The following is a 24,067-nucleotide window of genomic DNA, read 5'->3' on the forward strand; positions in this document are numbered from 1 at the left end:
TCAGGGGAGGTGACTGGATTAGCAGGGGAGAAAAAAAAAAAAGGGAAGAAGAAAAGCAACCAGTAACAACCAAAGCGTCTCAAGCATGGCCTGGTGTATTTGCAGTGAGCCAGAGCACAGGCTGGAACAAAACCTGGAGAAGGCAAAGGGATCAGGACATGGCAGAGTCACAAACTGCTGGGGATTCACTGGAGGTTTGATCTTCTCCCAGGCAGTAAATCCCTGACCTGGGCAAGGCTGGAAGCCTCTGCTCTGTGCTGGGCTGATGTGCCACATTCAGCTGTATCTTGAACACTTCCAGGGATGGTAACTCCATCTGTCCTGGGTTACCCCTTCCTATGCCTGACCACATTTTCAGTGAAAACAACTGGACATGTCATTTTTGTAACACAATCAAGCATATTTTAAAATACAGCTCTTTTATGCTACTTTTAAAATTGACAGTGAGATGTAATTCACACTGCATTTCCAAAGTGTGTGCAGCTGTTCAGTTCTTCAATGTAGGGTCTGAGGACTAAGAGTTCATAATTTTCTAGAAACAAGTGCAACAGTTGCTCCAAGAGTACTCTGCCTTTCAGCACACATTCTACTTGCCAAAATTATTTTATACTTCTGATAAAGGGCTTCTTTCTGCCCCCAATCTTGTCCTATTTTTCTATTTTTTTTTCATTACTTTATCCTCATTAATTTTCCCTCTTGTTTCATATACTTCCTTGAAGCATTCCCCTCCTTGTGTTCACACCCTTCCAATACCATTGATTCTAAATGATGTTTGAATATTGACACTTTTCCCTCTAGCCTGACTCCTGAGTTGATTTTGATTGCCACAGCCCTGAGGGACTTTCTTTTAGGCTGATGCCTGCCATAGCTGGAACTGTCAATGTTACCCTATAGAAGAGGGTTCAGTCTTCCTTTGGCATACTGATTATCTGCAATTCAGTGTTGATTCTTTTAATTTTATAGGAATGTTATTAATTATAAATTTTACTTCTATAATTAGTCTTTATGAAACTGTACTCTGCTTTTTACAGCTGGAAGAAATAAGTACTTGTTGCTAGAAGTGAAATTCATTACAGCACTAGAATCATATTAAACACCTTTAATGAGAAACAATCTAAGAGCTTCAAGAAACTCTAAATAAAATGTTATTTCACCTCCACAAGATGGATCTTGTATTTTTGTTGCTGAGCTGCTTCTGTAAACTTTTCCAGCTGAAAAACTAACATGTTCTCATTCAGTATGCTGACCTTGCTCTCAAGCCCTGGTTTGTTGTCTACACAGCTCCTGGAAAAAGTCCAGATCAGGTATCTTTTAGGATTCTATTCACAAATCTCCTTTTGTGTTGAGTTATTTCCATTCCCAGAGCTTCTATTTCTTCAACTGAACTGCTTCTGTCATCTTTCCAGAGTGCCAGCTCTGGAGCAGGCATTGATTTGTCTGTCTCCATGGAGATCCTCTGCTTCCACAGCTAAATCTGCAGAGAAATAGATATTTATTTTGTGGTGAGCTACTTTAAACAGTGTAAGTTCATAAAACTTCTCTGTTGGCTCTCTGTGTCTCTATCATGAGCTCTGTTGGTTCAGTCACTCTGGGCTAGAGGTTGCAATTACTAAAGGAATGGGGGCTCTTTTCACCCTGGATGCCTCCCAGGTTTGTGCAGTGCCTTGTACAGGTATCAGTAATCTGGGACCACATTAAAAAAGTGGTATCAAAAGGAGAAAGAGAAGATCAGAACTGGAAACAAGACTGAAATATTAGCAGGAGAAAATAAAGCCAGTAGCATGGGAGAGTTATTCCTGAAGGAAGAGCAGCTAAAGTAAAATTTGCAGGGAGAATATTCATATCAGATATATTATATGTGGAAAAATTAAATGGTACATTGTGTAACAATGACAAGGCTGAGATGCTGCAGGGTTTGTGAGGTTTGACAATAAATGTTTGCCAAGTGATTTGTAAGTCTCTGTTAGAGGCATTGGAGCAGTGAGATCCTGTGATACCACAGCTCAGGGTTCTGTTATCCATTTGCACGTGTCCAAAAAGCTTGGCATGGCCAAAACACTGGACACATTTCACAGGTCTGAGAGCCTGTGCTGCATGTTGGAACAACCCATAAAGCACAGTGTGTGCATACAAACACTGTGCAGGAACCCATCGCAGCAGTGCATGTGGGAAAACTGCAGAAACATTTGAAAAATCTCCAAAGGTGCTGCTATGTTGGCCAGCCTGTCCAGGCTATCCCAGAACTGTGATTATCCAGTTCTGCCTGGTCAAACTTCTATCCAGAGCAGAGCACAGAGAAGGAAGCAGATGTATGGGAGTCAGAAGCCCAGAATTGCTGTTTATCCTCTGAAGGATACCACAGGGCGGCACTGTTCAGACCCAGCTCTGCCAAATGCAATTATGATGAAGAATTAGATTAGTGCCAGAGAAACGTCGCCTCTGTCGTTTGAAGTGGATCCTGGTCAGGAGCAAAGTTGCGTATCAAAGCACAGACTAGAAAAATCCTGCCTCATTAAAAATCGACTTTAAGCCAATTGTCCTCTTCCTTTCTGTCTGTCTGTCTGTCTTTCTCCCCTGCAAATGAGCTTACAAGTCTCCCTTAAGGCAAGAGCATCAGCAGTCAAGCTCTGGTAGCTTTGAAGAAATCTTTGTGTGATTAGAAATGCCACACAGAGTTACAGCCTTCTGACAGCTCTGCACGCCGATCACATGGGAGTATATAGGCCATTGGAAATGTAATCCATGGCAGAGCTCTGTCTTCCTAAGTGGGTGTTTAATTAGGAACCGTACTATTGCTGCATTATTCTTGCTCAAAGGAACTACGGCTAAGCTGTGTGGGCTGGAGGAGGCCCCGGAGGTAGCTCAGAATTTAACCCTGGGAAGGGTGTGGAATACAGGATTAGGTCTGTGCAGAGATGAATCATCCCACGTGCCATGCACACCTTCCCCTCTGGCCTGTGCTCCCTCATGGCACTGCGGGCTTATCTGTGCCCCAGGCAAGGAAACTGCCTGGGCAGCTGCTCTCTGGGGGACCCAAAATCCAGAGGGACTGTGTGCCAGCTCGAGCACCTTTTCTGTCTGCAGCAATGTCAGTGTCCATCTGCATCAGGACCAAGTGTGGGAGTGCTACCAGCAGCTTGGAAGGAGCACCCTGTGTGAAGTACTGACAGAGCTGCTGACCAACATGAGCCATGCTTGCAGCTCTGTGGTTTGTGCTGAGGACACTCGTATTCCAACAGTGCGGTGCTTCTAAGAGAAGGCTTTTATCTGCACAGTCAGAACAGAAAGACTTCTGAGAGAATCTCAGAATGGCCTGGTTCATTCTGGCTAGTTAATTCCTAGTTAAATCCATTCCCAGCTCGGCAGGGATGTGCCTGTCCCCATCAGGGTGCCATGGCAAAAGAACAGCCCCTTTGTGTGGGATGTGGGGCTGAGGGCAGCCACCCTCACTGCGTGCTTTGGTGGGGCTGTGGCTGCTCCTTTGGGAGTTGCCATGGTGGCACTCATGGTGGAGCTCTTCTTGAAAAGGCCGAGGGCCTTTTTCTCATAACGGGGCTGAAGGATGCCCCTCTCTGGGTGCCATGGTGGGATTTAGGGCTGCCCCTCTCTGGGTGCCATGGCGGGCTGAGGGCTACTCCTCTCTGAGGAGTTGAGGGCTGCCATGGCAGAGGGGAGTCCTTTTCAGAGAAGGCAAGGGGGAGACCCCTCTCTATCTGCCATGATGGGTGTCAGAGCAGCTCTCTCGGGGCTCCGCCACGATGAGTCTGAGGCCAGCAGAACCCCACTGCCACCATGGCACCGCGCGCCACCTTCCCCTCAGGGCGGCCGGCCCCGCCCCGCTCGGCCCCGCCCCGCCCCGCCCCTCGCGCGGGTCCGCCGCCGTCCCACAATCCTCTGCGACCCCGCCCTCGCAAGATGGCGGTGCTGGGGGCACCGCGGGGCCTGGCGGCCGCAGCCTCCCGCAAGCGGCGGCTGCTGCTCGCCCTGGCCCTGCTGCGCCCGCCGCCCGCCGCCGCCGTCGCTTGCTTCTCCGCAGGGGCTGTGGGGAGCGGGCAGCGACGCGCCCGAGCCGCCCCGGGGGGCGCACAGGTGTGTGGGGGCGCCGGGGCGGTGAGGGGCTGAGGGGTGGGCGAGGAGGGGCTGAGGGGGCGCCGGGCCCGCAGCGCTGTTCCGCGGCTGTGCGAGCACCGCCCGCTCCGTCCTTGCCTTGCCGGCATCGGCTCCCGCTGCCCCGGGGGCTCCCGGAGCACACGCGAGCGGTGTGGTGGGGTCTCCTTGGGCACAAGCGTTAAAACCGCGTTTAAAGGGGTGCCGAGTCCTGGGTACGAGTAACTCCCGCTGCCCGCCGTTCTGCGCCGTGTGCGGACTGCGAGCTGCAGTTGGAGTGTTTTCTGTCCGCTATGGAAGGCTGTAATGTGTCCTAGTGAATTATTTTCAATTACAAGTAAAATATTGAGTACTTTATCTCAAGCTAAGTCCAGCTTTCAGTTATTCACGTGCATTTTTCAGAGTGGGTTAAGGAAGTGTATGTCAAAGACTGAAAGCTCATTCACAAGCTCTCCGCTTGTAATTCTGTTTGGTAATAAAGTTTTTACTGCTGTTTATGAGTAACTTTTCTATGTCAACCTTGATTAGTTTTTCCTGACAGGCAGAATTCTGTCAGGGACTGCAGTCAGCTTTATATTACTGGGTGAGATGAGCAGGACTGAAAGGATCACTTTTGGAGGTTTTAGTTTTGAAACTTGTGTGAGAGGCTGTGAGCTAAATTCGATGCAGATCAAATATTTTAATGTATTTTGAACACATTATATGCGTGAATACTCAGTATTGTCTTTTGTTCCTGGAGAGGTATTCCAGCTGTTAGGGAACAAACAGCAATGTTATCATGGTGATGAGTAGAAGTGTTAATTATCTTTCTGCTTTCCTTTTGAGTGACTTTATTTCATGTGAGAAATGCCAGTCCCTGCTGATCAGTTTTAATTGCCACGTGTCACTAAATGTGGATTTGCAGTAGATTTGCTGAACTAGGAAGCTAATACTACATCTGTAGGATATATATATGTGTTCATCTCTTTGGCTTTTCAGTTTCTAGGCATTTTTGTGTTAAAAAGTGGTCAATGAATGCATTTCTTAATGGTGTGGTAATGAATTTTCACTTTTATATCAAGTGCTATTTGGCTGAAAATCAGAATTTATGAAGTGCACCTGCATTTACAAACTTAAATGTTCTGGACTTTTTGGTTATAATGCCCTTCAAAATTTTGGGACACGTTTTTTCAAACATTTAATTAAATTTGCTGACAGGAAGATGTGTTGTCCTGACTGTAAGGACTTTCCATAGGGACACAGTTGCAGTGGCACAGTTACAGCAGAGCTCCTCAGTGCTGGGGTAAAACCCCAACTGGGACTGAACTCCACACACAATTCTGCTTTAATTGATGTAATGACACAAACAGCAGAGGTTTGTGGCAGCAGAAGTGAGTCAAGAGCTGTGCCTGATACAGCTCAAGCTGGTGAACAGTACAGCATAGCTTAACTCCTGAGGAAAAATGGGATGAAAGGAAGGAAGAAACTGCTAAAATAACTGTGAGAGCAAACTTTTAACCATAATTAACTTTTTTGAAAAAGTTAATTTCAAAGAGTTGGCTCTCACCCTTCTACTTTACATTCATGTGGTGCTTGGTCTCTGTCTTCATAGTCTCATGCCCATTGTGATTTTTTTAAGCTCACAATTAATTGTGAACCTAACTGTATTATAATACAATATATGTATTTTCTCTGGCACTTAGTACCATGAGAGTCAAATACAGCAGAGTTGTTTGGGTGCTGGTGCATTACAGATTCAAATATTTTTTCCCCCTCACACTTACATTTTTCTGTAGTTTTGATTAGAGTCTTGTTTTTCTGAATACTAAAGCATATAACATTTGTATCCTGGAGAGGAAAAAAGCTAAATTTATGGAGGGGAAAAACAGGTTTCATAAATATTGTGGAACTGGGTTCAGGCCTCATTTTTTTTTTTAATATTGAGATCAGTTTCTGTTTCCATAAGCACAGTTCCTCAGTTCACCCTCCTGTGGTTGGAGCAGGCAGGGGTTCATCATGTCAAAACTTGTGTTTGGAATTTAGGATCTCTGCTGAGTATGGAGCTTGCTAAAACTTTCATGAGTAACTGAACAATTGCTGCTTTTTTTTTTTTTTCCCCAGGAAACTTGTGGTTGGTGTTTTTGGGGTTTTTTTGTTTTTGTTTTTGGTTTTTTTTTTGGTTTTTTTTTTTAAGTTTGCCTGTATTCAAAGTAAAAACAATGGCAAATTCTATTCTGTGTAAATATAGAAATTAAATAAATCTAAAAATTAGTTAAATTAGCCAAATGGAAAGAAAATAGCTTTTGAGTGGAATGGTCAAACAGCCCTTAACTAAGGATAATTACTTTTCTATAAGTCTGTATAAGCAAAGAAATACACTGAGGAGTTTCTTTCAGGGAGAACTTTGGCAGTTGCAGAAAGCAGGGCTGTGTAAATTACTGTAACTGTAACGGTACAAAATAGAGACTTTTTCCTTCCATTATCTTGCCCTTCCAGCTGCCAGTGATAAAGAGCTTGTTCTTCTGCATAACTTAATAATATCCCTTGCTCTGGAAGGGTTGCAAGAGAAGTTTAATGTATTTTTGTTGCATTAATTTGTATTTTACTTTGCTTTTTTATGTATTTATTTTTACCTGAAGCTTGGTTTGTTCTGTAAAATGGCCCTGGTGTTTATTTTTTATTTCATGTGTTCATGTGCATTGCTAAATTCTCTTCTCTGGATTCTGAAGGTGCAGCTGGACAGTCTCTGGCAGCCAGCATCCCTCACTGGCTTTGTATTTGAAATTCCCTGAATTTTCAAAATCCCTTTAGAGAGGAGGTGCTGCTGAGCAGAGCAGCAATCCCATATGTCTGCCTATAAAAATGGGCATCCAAAATTGCTGTGAGGAAGGATTCACCATCCCTGGGAGTGTCCAAGGCCAGCCTGGTGCCAGAAAGGTGTCCCTGCTCATGGCAGAGGGTGACACTGGATCCTCTCTTTATACCAGAATATTTTCATCTTTTTTTCCTCCACTCTTTCATATTCATAATTTCTTTTCTTGCCTTGTAAACTCAGCAGGATTAACTGTGGAACTTAAATGCTGCAGAGAAACTTGAATCCCACCTTCAGTTATCTTTTCTATTACAGTTTAAAAAAAATCCCCATGAGATGAGTGCAACATGTCTGGAACACAAGGTATCATATTCCAGAGAGAGCTTCTAAGTGTGGGTTTGACCTTGCACAAATGTGTTTAATCCCTGTTGTTTGTTTGCATTTGTAGTATTGAAACTACTACCCACAGTCATGACACTTTAACAACATGACTTTTATGTGCAGTCAGTACTAGACATCTGTTTCATCCTTTAGAGTTTATAGAATCATATCCAAAAATACATAAAAAGAACATAATGGTGCAGAGTCAGGCATTCAGGAGTTTGGAAATGTCAGAATTTCAGTTCCCTGCATTATTCCTTAAATTTTGAAATAAGCAGCACTTTCTCCTGGTCCTTTAAAACAATAACCTGCTTTTATGTTGTGATTTGGTTCAAGGATGGCTTTTCTTTATAGTCTTAAAGCTCTTGGGAGCCCTGGGGAGGGAAAGTGGAGTCCTGAATCTTCCTGCAGGATGTGTGGAGGGTGGCAGGGAAAGCTGCAGCCCCTCTCATCTGGGCAGTTTTTACTGTGATGGTCACAGGAATTACCAGAGAAGGAAATTATTCACCTTGTTTTACTCTTTGTTTCTTTGCTCAGATTTAAGAGAGGATTGAAACCTGCAGTCTTCCAGGCTGGAGACTGAAAATAGGAACAAGTTTTTCTGTGTATCTTGTGCAAAACCTTTAATGTTTTTGCTGTCTTAACCCCATGACAGTTCATAGCTTCAGGCAAGAAGTCAGGCTATCAATCTAATGCAGTAATTGAGACCAAATCTGCTGGTGTTTCAGTAGAAGTTGTTCCTGTGATGTTGTTTGCTTCATATTTCAGTCAGAAATGAACTCTGAGAACTTGGAGGTCAAAAGAGGTGGATTTTCAGTAAAACATTTTTATGATGTGCTGTGGGTACACTCTAGAAAACAATAATTAGCTACTTTCCAATAGTGCTGAAGCATCAGAATTTTTCTATTATATTATCTGTTTATGACAATGTCACCATTCCTCAAAAGTGTCTTGCTTTAGATGGAATCCTGTGTGCTGACACAAAGCTATCAAGTTATGAGTGAATCCACAAGGAACTGCTTTAGAAATGCAAATCCTTCCTTTAACCCAGGTCTGGGAAGTATCAGGATGGTTCACCCAGGCCAGTTAGCTCTACTAAATGCAAATTGTGTAATTATGATGTTCACTCTTTCTCTGTATGTTATGTCATGTAATAGAAATGTTTGGAATAGCAGGTCCATGTGATGACTTGTGGAAAAATGGTTTTAATATTCTTTGAAATGACTCATGAAATTATTACTTGAGATAGGCATCTTAGGAAGAAAAGCTTGTTTAAGGCAAGGTATAAAATAAATGGTATATATATGTATTATATATAATGGTGCTGCTGTTTGTCAAGGTTAAAATTACCCTTTTTTATGATCAAGTTCTTCTTTTTTTCTTTTTTTGCTGTTTGTCCTTTGCTGTGGGCTGGTGAGCAGCTCTTTTGCTGTTGTTGTGATTGCTTGATGGGGTAAGATATATGGTTAATACTGTAACAGAGCAGGGAAAGATTGAATATTGAGTGTCAGAGCTGACCAGGAGAGGTCCCTGTGCTTTGCTGTGGGGTAAGAAATGGTTCTTTAAAACTATTTATTCCTTTGAAACATAAAAATATGGATTGCTTTGCAAGGTAGTGTGTAGAGCATGGTGCAGTTGGTGCCAGCTGTGTATTACAGGTTAAGGTGCATTGAAGGATCTGTGAATATTGCATATTTTGTGTCCTGAGAGCCTAAAAGTTGTTGCCAGCCCTGCTCCACTTTCTCACAGTGCCAGTGCTTCCCAGGCAGAAGCTGTAGCTTTGATTTGCCTTCTGGAGACAAGCATGGCATGAGCTGAGCTAAGAGGAATTGGGAATGGCACAACCTATAAGCATAAAAATAACATTTCTTAATGAAAAACAGGACAAAAGACTGTTTGAAAGAATTCAGAAGACAACCTGGTAGAAAATTAAAATGAGAGGAAAGGGAAAACTGGGCTTTTGTTGTACAGAAGAAACAAAGTCTGATGAGAGTGGGGATTCAGGGAAGGGAAATTCAGTTCATTGTCACTGAGCATTTCTGATGTGTGAATGTAATTTATTTTACAGCTGCTCCCCACCAATTTTCTTTTTCTGTGGTCAGTTGTTAAAAAACAAAGCCATCTGCCTTCTTTTCATGTTATGCTTGTTTACATAAACTAGATGAATATTCTCTGAATGTGAAGTACATGTTCTGCATGACTCTGTTTTCATTTATCTTTTTTTTTTTTTTTTCCCCTCCTGTTTTATTCTGTAGATTCCACCAATCTGCAGGCAAAGATTATGGCACAGTCTGGGAGGGAATTATTCAAGGCCATTATTGGAGCATTCAGAGGTGGGTATAAATTGTTCTTCCTTCTTGCAGGTAATGAGAAATTTAAGCCCTTGGAGCATCTTTGTTTAGACTGCTGTTACTTTTATTTTTTAAAATTTCACTCTTTACAGTTCTGAAGTGAAATGGCAATTTATGTTTCTGCCCGTAGAAGTGTTTTTGAATCTCTGCAAATGAATGATAACATAATAACTTCAAAAAAGAATTCTTAGAAGTGTAGGTTTTGTGTGGTAATATTTAGATTCATTTACTAAGCACAGAAAATAGCCAGGTAAGGAACAGCCAGGTAGGACATTGTGCATTTTCCTTCAATGTCTAGGGCTTTATTCCTTCAAAATTCTGCTTGAGTTGTAGAATCTCATCATTGAGGCCAGGATGTCAAGCTCTTGCTCCTATGAGGTCTGCTTGCCTTAAAACCAGTGCAGACATAGGGAAGATGCAAATTTTCCTGTTCAGGGAAGAATTATGAACATTTCTGAGTAACTCACTTGTTTGAATGAAGCTGAGGAATGTCTTTGTCTTGCTTTTCTTTTTTGTCTTTAATTACAAAATAATAACCACTCATAACTGACTTAAGTAGCTAAAATCTTTTGAGGGTCATTGTGACTTCAAAGCATGAAATCTGCTTAGATTGTTTTTTTTTTTTAATGTTTTTCTTTAAAATGTAAGAAGTGACATTTTGATTTGGGAAACCCTGGGGTCTGCTATCAACTAACATGCATAAAATAAGATTGCTAAGAAGCTTTTCCATAACTTGAACCTGGAAATTGTCAACATGTAACAAATCTTTTAAACAAAAAGCAGATTCTTTTCTGAAAAGCTTTAACAGGTCCATTGTTTGTGGCAGGCACTTTGAACTTGGAAAAATGCCTGGAAGTAGTGAGTTGTTATTTTTTAGTACATCTCCATGCAAAAATAAATTCAGTCATTTTCTCCAGGGAGTCTTGGCTGCATGCTAAGAGAAGTGAGCATTTGTTTTTAACAAGCAGGTTCTTTTCCAAACTGCCCCTGTCCAGGGATTGCAGCAGGGCCTCTGAAATGGGATAACTTGTGCCCATTCCCATCCTGGTGGGAAAGACAAGTGTGAAGCAGATTTATCTATTTATTTTGCCCTCAAATAAAGTTACTCTTACATACATGGAAAGAGTATTATTGCTTAAATGTATTCCAATTTACATATTAATGTGCCTGAGTATGGTTATCCTCCAAAACCTCAAGGTTTTTTCTGTGTTCTTCAGTTCATTCTCAATATTTAAAAATCTTTAATCTTGCCCTCCTGGCTGCTTGGAACACACTCTTTGCTGCTAGGGTTATTACATCCCTTTTTTATTATTGTTTTCTTAAGCAAGGCAAGGTTTTTGGAGGGAGGTGAGATCTTTTATTAAAACAAGTTTAAACTGTTTGATGATAAGGAAAGCAAAACAGGCCAGTAGTTCTTTCTGCTGGCTTTGATGTGCCTGTTTCCTGAGCTTCTTGCAAACTGACTTTTCATTTTCACACAGATCCTGCCCAGATGGCAACTGGTAGAGAAGAGGATGTGTTGGCATGGCCATGCTGGTGGAGGGCTTCACACAGATCCAAAGGATGGGGTAAAGCTTACTCAATTATTATTGTTTTTAAAATAAAAATGTTATCATCTTCCCCAAAAAAACAACCTAAAAACTGAAGACCTCAAGCAACAATTTGTCCAACATTCTCTTGGTAGATGTATAAATATTGCAGTAGATACTGTTAAATTATCAGTGTAGACTTGCTAGCTCTTAAATCACCAAATCTTTGTGATAATGGTGTTGAAAAGCTTTATTGATTTTATTAAAAATACCATTTTACTGTTACGCACTCCCTTGAAATTGGCCTGCAATGGATGATTTTGGTGGAAAATATGCTTCCTTGTCATTCACTGGTTTGTTGATCTTGTTTGTGACTGATATTTCCCTGTGACTTGGCAGACAGGATAGTAGAAATCAGCTCCTGGGTTATTGCATCAGTTGGCAAAGTCACACTTGAAATGGGAGGGTAGAGAAGCAATTAAACTGTGTGTATTTTTACTTGGAATTAATGATATATTTTGACTGTATTCCTATTCAGGAAGCACATTAAAGTAATGATGATGGTATATAAGGAGAAGCAGAATCTTTTATTAGACCAAATGATTACAATCAGAAGATGAGGCAAACTTTTGGTTAAAACAGGACAGTATCAACTGTGTGATTAAAATTGCCAAATCAAATCTCTTGAGTTTACAGAACTCCCATCTTTTCATTTCCTGGGCACACTTATTTCTGATGCTTTCTGTATTTGCAGAGTCATTCTGTGTGAATGGCTATAACTTGTTCAGACCTGGGTGGAATCTTCCCTAAAATTAGTGAAGACCACATTGATGCCAAGCTGAATTTTCAGATTCAGAATCCAGGTGTTTCAGGGCTGCTTTGCTGGTCTAACTGTTCTCAGGATATCTCTCCTACAGCCTCAGTGGTAATGAAATGGAAGAATTCAACTTAGAGTTTTCTTTCAAGTTTTCATCTGAGAGTTGTCCCTTCATTGAATCCAGACCTGTTGGTGCTCCAGGCAGAAATCAGGAGAGGTGTATGTTTTATAGTATGAGGGAATTTCATATCCTGAGGTGTAGCCAGCTTGTTTTAGTAAAACATCTGTGATCTTTTCTGCATGAGGCACAGGTGGAAACAAAATAATTGGCCATCTCCACTCAGTGGTACCAGTGGCTCTGCATGTAATGTTAAATTCAGACTCATTTTAAGACCCTCCTTGCAACAGGTATAAGCCCTTTTCAGAGATTTCCTGGGCAGAACAGCCATCAAACCTAGCTGTTTCTCCTTCTCTGTTTCACATATTTAAATTCCAGGGTTTTCTCTGGTCAGAAAGGAAATGGAAGGTTCTGTTTACCACAACACAAGTAGCCTTAAGGGATGTTGGGTATTCCTTAATGCTAAAACTCAATAGCAATATGATATCCAAAAATTCTGATACCAGATGATATTTTTCTAATTTGTTGGCAGTGTAAAATTTCATTGGCATTCTCCCTTCAGGCACTTCTTGCAGCTATTCCTGTATAAATCAATCCCTTAACCTCTTTATTCCAATAAATGCAGCTGTAAAGTGGTTAATACAGGACATGGTCAGTTCAGGCTGTTGTCTAACTAAACAAAGAGCAGCTGTCCAGGAGAAAGCAGCAAGAACCAGCTGTAGAAGAGGTGAAATGTGTGAAGAGTGGAAAAAACCAGGGTAACATTTTGGGTAACAAGGTGACAGGTTTGCCAGGAATTTCTCAGCAAAACTGAAGGGAAGGAAATATTCTGCTGCTCCAAGTGCAGTTCCTGTATCTCATGTGTACAGGCACTTGTATTCAGTATGTAAAAACACTGGCACCCCATTTACCACATTTTTTTTCCCCCTGAGATTATACTTTTAGAACTGCAGGTGAGATACCTGTCAGCTCTATTACACCTTTCCCTATTCCAGGTTTTTTCTGACAAACCAGGCTGTTCATTCTTACTTTGGGAGTGACATTTTAAATTGCCCTTTTTATAGCAGCTTCTGCAGGTACAGAACTGAGTCTGAGGAATGAGCACAGAGTGAAGAGCACATTACTTTCACCTCACATGTAACTGTTAGAGAAACTTACACTTTTTAAAATTCCAAAATAACTACTTCTTACAGCAGTGGCTGCTGTGCTGAGTGCTGAGATCAGAATTGCTCTTTACCATCTTTGGGGGTTTTTTTGGTGGTGGTTGGGAGAATAATCTCATGCAGGGGGAAAAAACTTGTGCTGGTACAATAAAAGGGATGATGGAGCTCCCTGAGGGAGCACACAGGGAGCCAGAGCTGTGTCTGTCTCTCTTCATCAGCATGACAGCTTAAATTCAAGTCAAACTATCACTTTCTTGCATCCCACTTCTGACAGCCCATCATCCTGGCACTGGCTTTATCCACCAAGTGACAGGGTCAGCCCAGTGGATGCCTGGCAGTGCTCAATAACCATGGAGATTGTGAGAGGAATTATGGCTTTTTTTTTTCCCCCTCTTTAGGTGTTTTAAAAGGTCCAGAACCTGGATGGGATGGTAGAAGGGACAGGAAGTTGGGCAATGGTCATTGGTTTGCAAATAATCTTCAGTGTTGCATAGTGTGTTTGAAAAACATGCTGCATTCAAAAAGAGGAAAAAGCTTTATTTCTCTGCTCCCTGCTGTATTAGATTTATAATATTTTTCCTCCCATTCCTTGCATTTCTGTGGAAATAGACCTTGAAAGAAAATGTAAAACATTACTGCCATTTAAAAGGAGGTAAAATAAATTCATCTCTTAACCTTTTTATGTACCTCAGAGAATCAAAAAAGGGCCTGAGTCCATTGAACAGATTGCTCCTTTTAATTCTTAATGTTGCCACTTGCATATTTAAACATTTTTTAACTCATGTTTCTGTACAACAGTAACATTTATTTCATGGTAAACTTTGATGTAATATGTGTACATTTTGCATCCTTTGATATTTCTTCTTGTTCCTTTGCAAGGCCTTTGGCAAATGAGTGGCTGCCTCATGACTTTTTTCTAAATGGATTTACTTCTGTCACCGTTCAGAGCCATGAAAAAAGGAAATAGATTCCTTGTTTGCAGCCAATATATTTTGTTCCTTTTAACAGCTTTTCTGTGCAGAGTCTGCCTAGCCAATAGCAACATATAATTAGAACTGCTCGATTGCACTTTTGTATCTTTTGTGTCAGTGTGGTACCCATGTTTTTAACTTCCTTTTAACCTGTAAGTGGTGATCAGAGATATTTTCCACGTGTTTGAACTGCTTTTTATGCATATCCTTGACTCAAATGAAAAGATTCATGTATATGCTGCAGCAGATATCTCCATCTTTTAAGTGGGTAGGACACAACAGAGGCACTTTTGCATCCTCTCTCCACTGAGAAATCTTCCATATATCCATTTTTTAAAAGTAGTTTGAAATGTGCTTATCCTGTGTAATGTTCCAATACATTTGCAGTTAGTGACAAAATGCCTTGGTGCTGTGACTAGAAAAGCTGAGATTAATTTCCTGGTGCTTTTCAAAGCTTACCTTTATACAATTGGCTTCCCTGGTTGCCTCAGCAATTTTACCTTTTAACAGACCTTTCCTTTCTTGCTTATTCACCCCAGACCTATCTGAGAATTTCTTTTCTAATTTGGTTTATGCTCAAACAGTAAGATTTATTATAATATTCACTCTTCCTACTGACTTCTGTCATGAGAGTCATCTTTGAAAGGTGTGCAGTAACTTTGTTTCCCTTCCTCCTCCCCACTACAGATTTTTGCCTGAAATGGAGAGATTAGCTGCCCTTGCTGCTTTTCTTCCTGTCTTAGATAACCCTGGTGTCTTTCAAGCTAACCCCAGTGTAGCCAACACAGAAAAATGAGTTGTTGATACTTGTGCTCTGTGTTGCTGCACATCCTCTTGATCTCAATTAGGAAATGTGGTTTAGGCTGCAGATAATTGAGCCTGAGAGTTCTGTGGGATAATCAGAAGTGATAGACATGTGTCCATCTGGAAAATAACCTACATTGCTGTAAAAAAATACAGCAGCCAAACCCAACAACAGAAAAATAATCCTAAAGCAAAACTTAAAATAAGTCAGAAAAAATAATGTTGTTCAAACTGTTTTGTTAAATGATTGTGCTCTTACTTAGAGCAAAATCTGGGATTTGGGGGAGAACCTATTTTAAGAATTCTGTTAAAATTGATAGAATCAGTTAAGCCAGCACATGGCCATGTACATCTGCTTTGTGAAGTCTGATTATCCAGTGTCAGGGAATGTTCTCCAAACTTTTTAGGTTTATTGTGGACCTTTCAAGCTTCCTTCTTGCCTTAATTATTTTGTTAATTTGTTAATTTTTTTGCATTTCTCTCCTGTTGCTTCTAAGCTATTTTAAAACATCTTCCAGAAAAGAAGTAGCAAGCCCTTGAATATTGTACAGCAGTCTTGAGGAGATAATAAAGAAGGGTCAGTTTGTTCTGTGAAGTATTTCAAGATGGGGAATTGTGGCTTTCTATGTTGGAGTTGTAGCTGGAGAACATGAAACATTTTAATGACATGTCATGGATATAAACCTAAAAACTTCCAGCTTGAAATGTTCATAGGCAGTCCTAGTCTCAGACATTGTCAAGTGTCTGTTTCCTACCAAATAAAATACAGCAGTGATCCAAATGTATAAAATCCATTTTTATTTATAGTTATGTAACTTCTGAAGGTGTCTTTGTGACACAGTGCCTTTGTTTGTGCTTTCCCCCAGCTGAAGGAGATTGATGCCAAGAAGATCATCCAGGCCATGCTGTCCTACGTGTGGCCCAAGGACAGGCCAGACCTGCGGGCCAGGGTTGCCATTTCCCTGGGCTTCCTGGCCAGTGCCAAGGTAGGAGCACATCCTTCTTCTTCTCTCACAGTTGCTGCTCATCTCTACAAGGAATCATTTTGTTTTCTAGTATTTTAGGGCTTTTACTGTCTTAAGATATCTGGGTTTTTCACAGGACTGTATATAACTTGGATTTTGGAGCAGGGTGTATCTGCAGGTAATACCTTTAGGGAGGTGATGATGGCAACCAGAATTTTTATTTCCCTTGATCATATTAGTTTAGCCCAGGGTTTTCCATTGCTGGTAATTATTTACCTCAGAAATTACAGGAAATTGGAGTTAAAGGCTGTTTTCTTGTGTGGTGCTGTCAGACAGGATTTCTTCAAGGCTCTGTGCCCATTCTCAGCCCTGAACTTGATCAATGTGGTGGTGCCTACTCACAGGTCTTGCTGGGCTGTTGATATTTGTCTATGACAAAACAGAGCTGTTCATTGTTTCAGGGACTCCTCTGGTGTCCTAATATGATAACAGCTGTATAACCTTTTGTATTTAACAACCCTGCTTTCAATCAAATTATTTTTCATGTAGTTTTTGAAATGGAAGATTTCTCTTGCTTTCATTTCATTATGTGAAAGGTTCTTCCATATTCTTACCTGCAACAGCATTAATGGTTTTGTTCTTTGAAAGAATTTGGCATGCAAAAGTGTTCTGCAGATTAAAAGAGGGTATAAGTCAAATTCTGTGCAAATCTTGTAGAAAACGTTGAGAAGAGCAAATGTTAGCTTCCTTTTGTTTTAAATAAAAAAAAAAAATTGATTGCAAAATACTGGGAGGAAGTTTTGTGAATTCCATTGAGACATACAGCTCAGCTGGGTTGCTTTTAAGTACAGCAATTTTAACCAAACATAAAGCTAATATTAGCACTCAGCACCATTGCCATGGTATGAAAAGAGAGAAGAGACAAATTTCAGCTCTGTAGGTGTTAAAAGAGGAGTGCTTGGGAGAGAAATGTACTCATTTCTGTGAGCTGAAGAGGAATTGCTGGTCTACAGTGCTTTCTCAAGAGGTTTTTATCTCTCAGGTACTTGTGGGTACTGTCTCCAGCAGATATTTGGGTTGTGCTGCAGTTCAGGATGTTGCTGATAATGCAGGTGATGACATGCAGAATATGGCTGGACTGTGCAAGGGAGCTTTCCCCCTTGTTGTGCCTGGACAAAACACACAGCAATGCTTCCCACTGCATTTTAAAACTCTGGGGGAAACTCTGCTCAAAATGCAGATGCCTTCAGGTTTTATGATGTAGATCTACCAGGTGGATATGAAAATTATTCTAATTCACTTCCTTTTTAAAGACTCTTATTACTAATGTTAATAATAATCTGAAAGCAATTTTTAAATGCTTGAAATATTTTTTTCTCTGCTCCTCACTCCCCTATTCCCTAATTTGTAGTGTTATGTGAATAAGATACAGAATGTGAATCCAGCCTCTAATCCTGCATGTGGCAGCACTGTACCTTGCCTTTAAGAAGTCTTATTAATGTTTCACCTTCCTGGGGTATTAAGAAAACAAAATTCATGACCAGAATGTCTTGACTGTTGCAAATAGTTCTGTATTTGGTGTAAAAAAGAGCTATTATGTGTCTGTTGGGAGAGAGGGATGTTTCCTCCATCAGAAAATCGTTGAACTGCTCTTTGGGAAAGTGTTTGGGTGTTTGGATATCTTATGTGTTCTCCTACAGTTCCCACTTTACATTTGTAGAAGGCAGCCCAGAAGCCCTGATGTCCAGAGCAGACTCTCAGAAGAAAAGCAGAAAACCTGTTGAGCTTTGTCCAGGTTTCAGGAGATACTTGTTAAAGCAGAAGTGTTTTGTGTGAGAATGTTTGAGCAAATCCTTGATTAGGAAAACACACAGCAAGCTCTCTATGGAAAATATATAACTGGCAGGGGTGAAAAATTTCATGGGTGTCTTCCAGCTGTCCTTTGGTCCTGTTATTTGTTTTGTTCTTTCTGTGTTGGATAACTGCAATTAAGAAGTTACCCCTCATCTCAAGAGCTGTGCTCATTCTTTCTTTGTGGGAAGAACTTTTCTTGAATTGCTTCATACTTTACACATACTAAGCGTGTGTGTCAGTGTGACACAAGTGATGTGCAATAATTTATTCCAGAGCTGTAGTGAGTCTGTCATATCTTTGAGCCCTGAGCATCTGCTGCCCTTCCAGAGCACACAAAAGGTGACTTTGTCCTGGAGAAATTGCAGTACAAAGTATTTACCTGTATCTTCCCTGCACCATGTGTAATTGTGTGTGGTTTCCTCATTATCCCATTTGGGAGCCCTTTGTTCTGGTTGCTTGTGAGGTTAATTACAATGCACTCCATAGACCACACAAGCTGTTTGGTGAAGTTTTTCTGCTATATAATTGTGTCAGCACAGGAACACCAGCATGTTTTTCTCCTCACTGCAGTCCTGGCCTGATTTTTTTGTTCAATATGGAACAAAGTGAATTCTGTGGCTGAAGGATTTACATCCTCATTGTTGATTTTGTCTAAAGGCCCCTTGTTCTGAGGGGGTTTGCATAGAGAACTGTATGGTCACCTTCCCCCAAAAGAAACACTTCTGTAAGCCTTTTGGTCAATTCCTTCTGAGTTTGACAAAAGATTCTCAGGTTTTATACTTCTGAATTTAACTGGTTTTCACTTAAAATACAGAGGCTTTAAGGTGGCTTCAGTTTTATTCTGAAAACTCTAAGGAATCACAGAAGACAGGTAGGTTATGAAATTCTCAGCCATGGGGGAAAAATTTAAGGAATACACCCCCAGTTAAATTTGGTTACTTACCCAAAAAACAGCTGGAGTTCATTTCTCCCTGTCCTGCTGCTTGAGAAATAGTTTATCTCTTTAAAATCGTCCAGTTCAGTAAAATTCACTTTCAAAACAAAAGCCAGTTTGTGTGCAGCTACTGAAGAGCCTGCAGTTACAATCTGTCTTGACTCCTTTTGTGGGGCCCAGTTGCTTGTCATTGAACAAATTATTGTGATTTTTGGTTCTTTTTTGTCTCCACATAACTGCCTGTGGTATTGTGAGCCTTCAAAGCAAGCTGTTAGTGTGGCTTTTTAGGACAAGATGGAGTCTGCTCCAGGGCTAGTGAGGTCTTTTCTTCTTGGTAAGATTTGTTGCATTATTATGACACACTTTTAAATTTTGACCTTAAATATTTATAGCCTATCTAGATGTGTGTACACAATGTGAAGATGCAGGAGGAAGGCAGGTGAGAGGAGTACACAGGTTTTCAGTTTTTCTGTGTTTTCAGACATAGCTCAGCCTGCTCAGGTTCTGCATATCTGGATTTTCTTTTTCCATGTTCTCCCCCTTCTTTTGGCTTCTCTACTGGTGAATCTACAGCAAATGCTTCCTTACTTTTCTGTTTCTTCCATTTTTCTTCTGTGGCACAAGGAAAAAAGTACTCAGGCTTCTGAGGAGCTGGATTAAACACATGAATATGACAAAATCACTTGTCACCTCTGTCAGCCTGCAATGGGTTTTGGCCTCCTGGTCACAGACCAGGCATGTGTTATTCATGAGCCAAAGAATTCTTTCAGACTCTCTGCATTTCTACTGACTGCTAATTCTGTGAGTTTCAGAACAGGAATGGTTGGCTAAGGAGGCAGGACACAAGGGTTGAATTGCAAATTCTGCCTGCTTGCAAAGATAACGATACCTATCTGATCAGTGAAGCATGTTCCTGTGATCCTGGTGTTTGAGCTCTTTCTGGGGGCTCAGATGGAGTCAGATAATTGCAATAAACCTTCAGAAATTGTTAACTTTTTGAGGAGCTTCAAGTGAAAAGTATTTAAAATTGGTTTGGGTTTTTTTCCTACTGGAAAAAGTGGAGTTCAGGTCATCGTTAAATCTGAAGAAACCATGAACTCAGGTGCTTCTTCCCTCATCTGGAGCACATTTTGGAGCTTCTTGCCTCCACAAGGGATGGAGATTTCTGTGTGTATCTCCACAAATGGAGCTGTTGGATGTGTATGTTTATATTGGTCCAGAGATAAATTCAATCATCTTCATGCCAGCATTTCTCACTGAATCACTGGCAAAAGAACAGTTCACTGTGGACCAGTTTTATCTTGTTTGGGCTCAGCCTGTCATTAATTCATCATCTTTATTAAACAAAAAATGCTGGGAAGAGCAAAGTGAAAGATAAGGCTGTTTGCCTTGAAAGGGGTGTAGTCCCATGGGAGAATAAAGATGATATTGCACTGTCAGCTTAAAACAGTGCAGTCATTAAAAAAATGTTTAAACTCATTTACTCATGATTCATTCTAGGGCAACCTGCTGTTAAATGTGGGCAATTGAGTTGGGATGATTTCATGGGATGCTGTATTTGCTTTCCAATAAATTCAAGCAAGGATAAGCTATTAATTCAAACCCAGGAATAGAAAATGTACAAATTCATATTAAAAGAGTCTTTTTAATGGGAATTGTTATCAAGCTTTCAGGCATTAGGCAGAGGAGGGAAGCCTGTACAGATATATTGTGTAAGACAATTGTTTTTCATGGTAGATTTTCATGGTCTACCAAGGTGTGCTCAAAGCTTTTTGTTCTGTGCCAGCAAATACAAAGAGAGAACTGTGAATTTATGCAGAAGGATGAAATTCTCTTTCCATTACTATGAACGTGATCTCATTGACTTAACAAATTGAGTAGGAAAGGCCTGTTTCTAATAATGGCCCCTCATCTCTTGCTATAAACTTTGTAAGATTAACTTTTTTCTTTTTAAATTACTGGAAAGCAGACTGTCTTGATTGCTAATGAAATGCAATACTGTGCTGCCTTGTTCTTATTCAAGCTTTACCCTCCAGGAGTCAGAACAACTATAACCTGAGACCAGCCTTTAAATTTCATTTAAAACTCTATTGGGAAGAATTATATTGATGTAAAAGAAGACATTTCTGCAAAATTGTAGGCTGTTACCAGTTAAATTAATTGTGAGTGGAGAACAGCAGTTTAAAGAATACATCTATTTTCTTTAAATTGACTTTAAATATATCTGTAGTTCTATTTCAAAACTACCTGTAGTGTAGCACAGTCTAGTGAGGAATAAAATCCCTGCAGAGAGATTTGTGAGAATCTGCAGCAAATGAAGACCATCTGCATGACAATATTCTTATTTTCTCCTGAGAGGTCTCTCCCAGGAAAACCTGCACTTTGTCATATTGGTTGTCACTGGAACACACAAGGCAGTAGATTCATCTTTATTAAGAACAAAATACCACCCCAAAATGGAGTTTCAGTATCTCTGAAGGCAAAGTGGAGTTGTTTGGTTGTACTGGGGAAGGGAGGGGGATTTGGGATTTCCACAATTCCTATCTGATAGAATGGGAAATGTGGCTGAAGGACTCTCAGGCTGCTCTGGACAAGTTCCAGAGGAATATTTGAAGCAGGACCTGATCTTTCAGCTGTTTTCCGTTTTCAGTCACTAACAAACCAGCACTAACCTCACCCAGGTGTCCTCAGATCTCATGGATCTCCTTTCAGGAGTTAGCTAAATTATGCTGTGTTGAGAATTTTGAGGTGTTTTTTATAATGTGTTTCATAGGGGACACATGGGGAAGAAGAGAAAATTCATTCCTTCCTCATTTGCATTTAAATCTTTATCCTAAAACGCTGTCTAAAAAAATTAACAGCACAGATTCAAAAAATTAATTTGCATTTTTTTCTTTGTGGTTTATTTGCAAAAATATTTTCAAAACTCCAATTACTCTGCCTGGTGAAGTTCATACCTTCCACTATTTGCCATGATTTGTAAAACTGGGAATATTGGATACTGGGACAGTCATTAGAATTTCTAGAAGTCTGTTTTCCCCCTTGAATTTGGACTGAACTTAAGAATGACTTTATCACTCTTTTCTCTCAAAATCTAGTTTTATCCAGTTAATTTACTGGTTTTTTTTTTCCCTGGGCTTTCAGCTCTGACAGATGTCCCTAAATACAATTGAGATCTAAGTGGGTATCCAAAACATTTGGTGGAGAGAGCTGAAATATCTGTATCAATCTGGTTTCTGCTTTTTGTTTCTTCTCATGTAAAACAATTTGTCATCTACCCACCAGTTTTTTCCAAATACTAAAAAAAAAAACAAACCCAACTTTAAGCAAAGTCAACTTGCTGTAGAGTATTTTAACATCTGCTGTGATTGTAAGATTGTAGTTCATAACATATTTGTTCAACTGCTAAAATAGTTGTGTCCTTATTTTCAAATCTTAACAGTTAGGAGCAGTTTGAATTAAGAAATTCTATTAATTTTGTGAAGTTTGTCTGTAAATTGCCTTTTTTGTTGGTGTAAGTGAGCAATGTAACAATAGTGCATTAACAAGACTCAGAAATTTTATGTTTGCTGTGAGATTTTCTATATTTTCTTGTGCTACAGTTGTGCAAATAAAAATCTGCTGAAGTTGGTGTGCTTAGTAGATGTTTATTTGGGGGTTCACATCTAGAGGGGCCACCACTGTTGACACACTGGGTGATATGTGGTGAATGTCACTTTTTTGTTTGCAAACTCACATTTGTACAATAATTTGTAGTGTCTTATAGACAATGCAGAAAGTCTTTTTGTGCTGCTGTGTCAAACCTCAGGGTTAATGCTGATACCAAGCCAATGTTGTGATGTTGTAAATGGGAAGCATTATTTAAATTTTAGGTATTAACAGAAACAAAGGAGGGGTTGGTTTATTTTCTTTGATTTCCATGTAACTTTGGATGAATCCATCCCAGTGACCCAGTGTTAGCCAAGTGCAGGTGAGTGGTTTCCTGTGTGAGAGCTTCACACTGGATGCTGTCAGCATCACAGAGAGCAAACAGCTCCAAATGATGGCACAGTTTGTAGCACTGTGTGTGCCCTGCAGTGGCTGCTGCTTGATTCATTTCCTGGCCTTGCAGTGCTGTCCTGAGAGCTCAGCCTCACTTCAAGGGCCTTGGCAGTTGTTTGAGGATAGAAATCCACATTTAAAAGGAGACAGTGAGAGAGACAAAGTAACCCTGCAGCCCCAGCAGCAAGGATTTAACAGTGGAGAACATTGTGCTTGAAATAAAGAGCCAGCTCACCTGCACTACTGCATAAGGACTAAATATAACAGTAGAGCAATTTCAGAAAAAAATAGTCATGCTCCATACATATTTTAATGCAAATGGTCTAATTGTTGTGCTCCTGCTTTCAGGCCATGAATATTTTGGTTCCCTTCATGTTTAAATATGCAGTGGACAACCTCAACCAGGTGTCTGGGAACGTGCTGAACCTGAGTGATGCCCCCAGCACTGTGGCCACCATGGCCACCGCCGTCCTCGTGGGCTGTGAGTGTCTCCAGCCCTGGGAGGGTCTTGGGGGTCTGCAGGGAGGGGGGGCTCAGCTGGGCTGCTGCCCACTGCACTGCTGAGCATCACAGCTGGCTGTGAATCACACAGTCCTGGAGGGCTTTGGGCTGGGAGGGACCTTAAATGTCATCCATGGGCAGGGACACCTCCCACCATCCCAGGCTGCCCCAAGCCCTGTCCATCCTGACCTTGGGCACTTCCAGGGATCAGGGACAGCCACAGCTGCTCTGGGCACCTGTGCCAGGGCCTGCCCACCCTCACAGGGAAGAATTCCTGCTCTATATCCCACTTAACCCTGCCCTCTGGCTGTGGGACCCATTCCCTGTGTCCTGTCCCTCCATCCCAAGCTCTCCTGGAGCCCCATTAGTCCATGGAAGGGTCTCTGGGGTCTCCTTGGAGCCTTCTCTTCTCCAGGTGAGCACCCCCAGCTCTGCCAGAGCCCCCAGAGCAGAGGGGCTCCAGCCCTCAGAGTGTTATAACAATTTCAGAGTTACTCTGTGTTGCTGTCTGTCCCCAATATTCTCTGACCTTGCTTCTGGTATTCCAATTAAAAAATGAAATAATGCTTATAGAAATTATTCTTGATTATAAGAAAGTGCAGAATTTATAACCAGCTGCAAAAGAAACTGATTTAAATGTGTGCACAATGGTTTATAAATGAAAAATTGCATGAAGCTTGGGCCAATTAAGTATAAATTACCTTTGAAGTAAAATTGTTGAAAATATATAAAGAATGAGT

At 40.8% G+C, this 24,067-nt stretch overlaps 1 protein-coding gene across 1 annotated transcript in view; it reads left to right on the forward strand.

The window, feature by feature from the left end:
- The first annotated feature begins 3,877 nt into the window (after positions 1-3,877).
- ABCB7 (ATP binding cassette subfamily B member 7) overlaps positions 3,878-24,067 on the forward strand; it is a 35,660-nt gene continuing 15,470 nt past the window's right edge. The window contains exons 1-5 of the mRNA XM_079318970.1: positions 3,878-4,089; positions 9,535-9,612; positions 11,112-11,198; positions 15,899-16,018; positions 23,175-23,307. Of these exons, the coding sequence (XP_079175096.1) occupies positions 3,916-4,089; positions 9,535-9,612; positions 11,112-11,198; positions 15,899-16,018; positions 23,175-23,307 (592 nt within the window). The 5' untranslated portion in view covers positions 3,878-3,915. The remainder of the gene's footprint in view (positions 4,090-9,534; positions 9,613-11,111; positions 11,199-15,898; positions 16,019-23,174; positions 23,308-24,067) is intronic.

The sequence above is a fragment of the Erithacus rubecula genome (genome assembly GCF_903797595.1).
Source record: "Erithacus rubecula genome assembly, chromosome: 15".
Classification (NCBI taxonomy): domain Eukaryota; kingdom Metazoa; phylum Chordata; class Aves; order Passeriformes; family Muscicapidae; genus Erithacus; species Erithacus rubecula.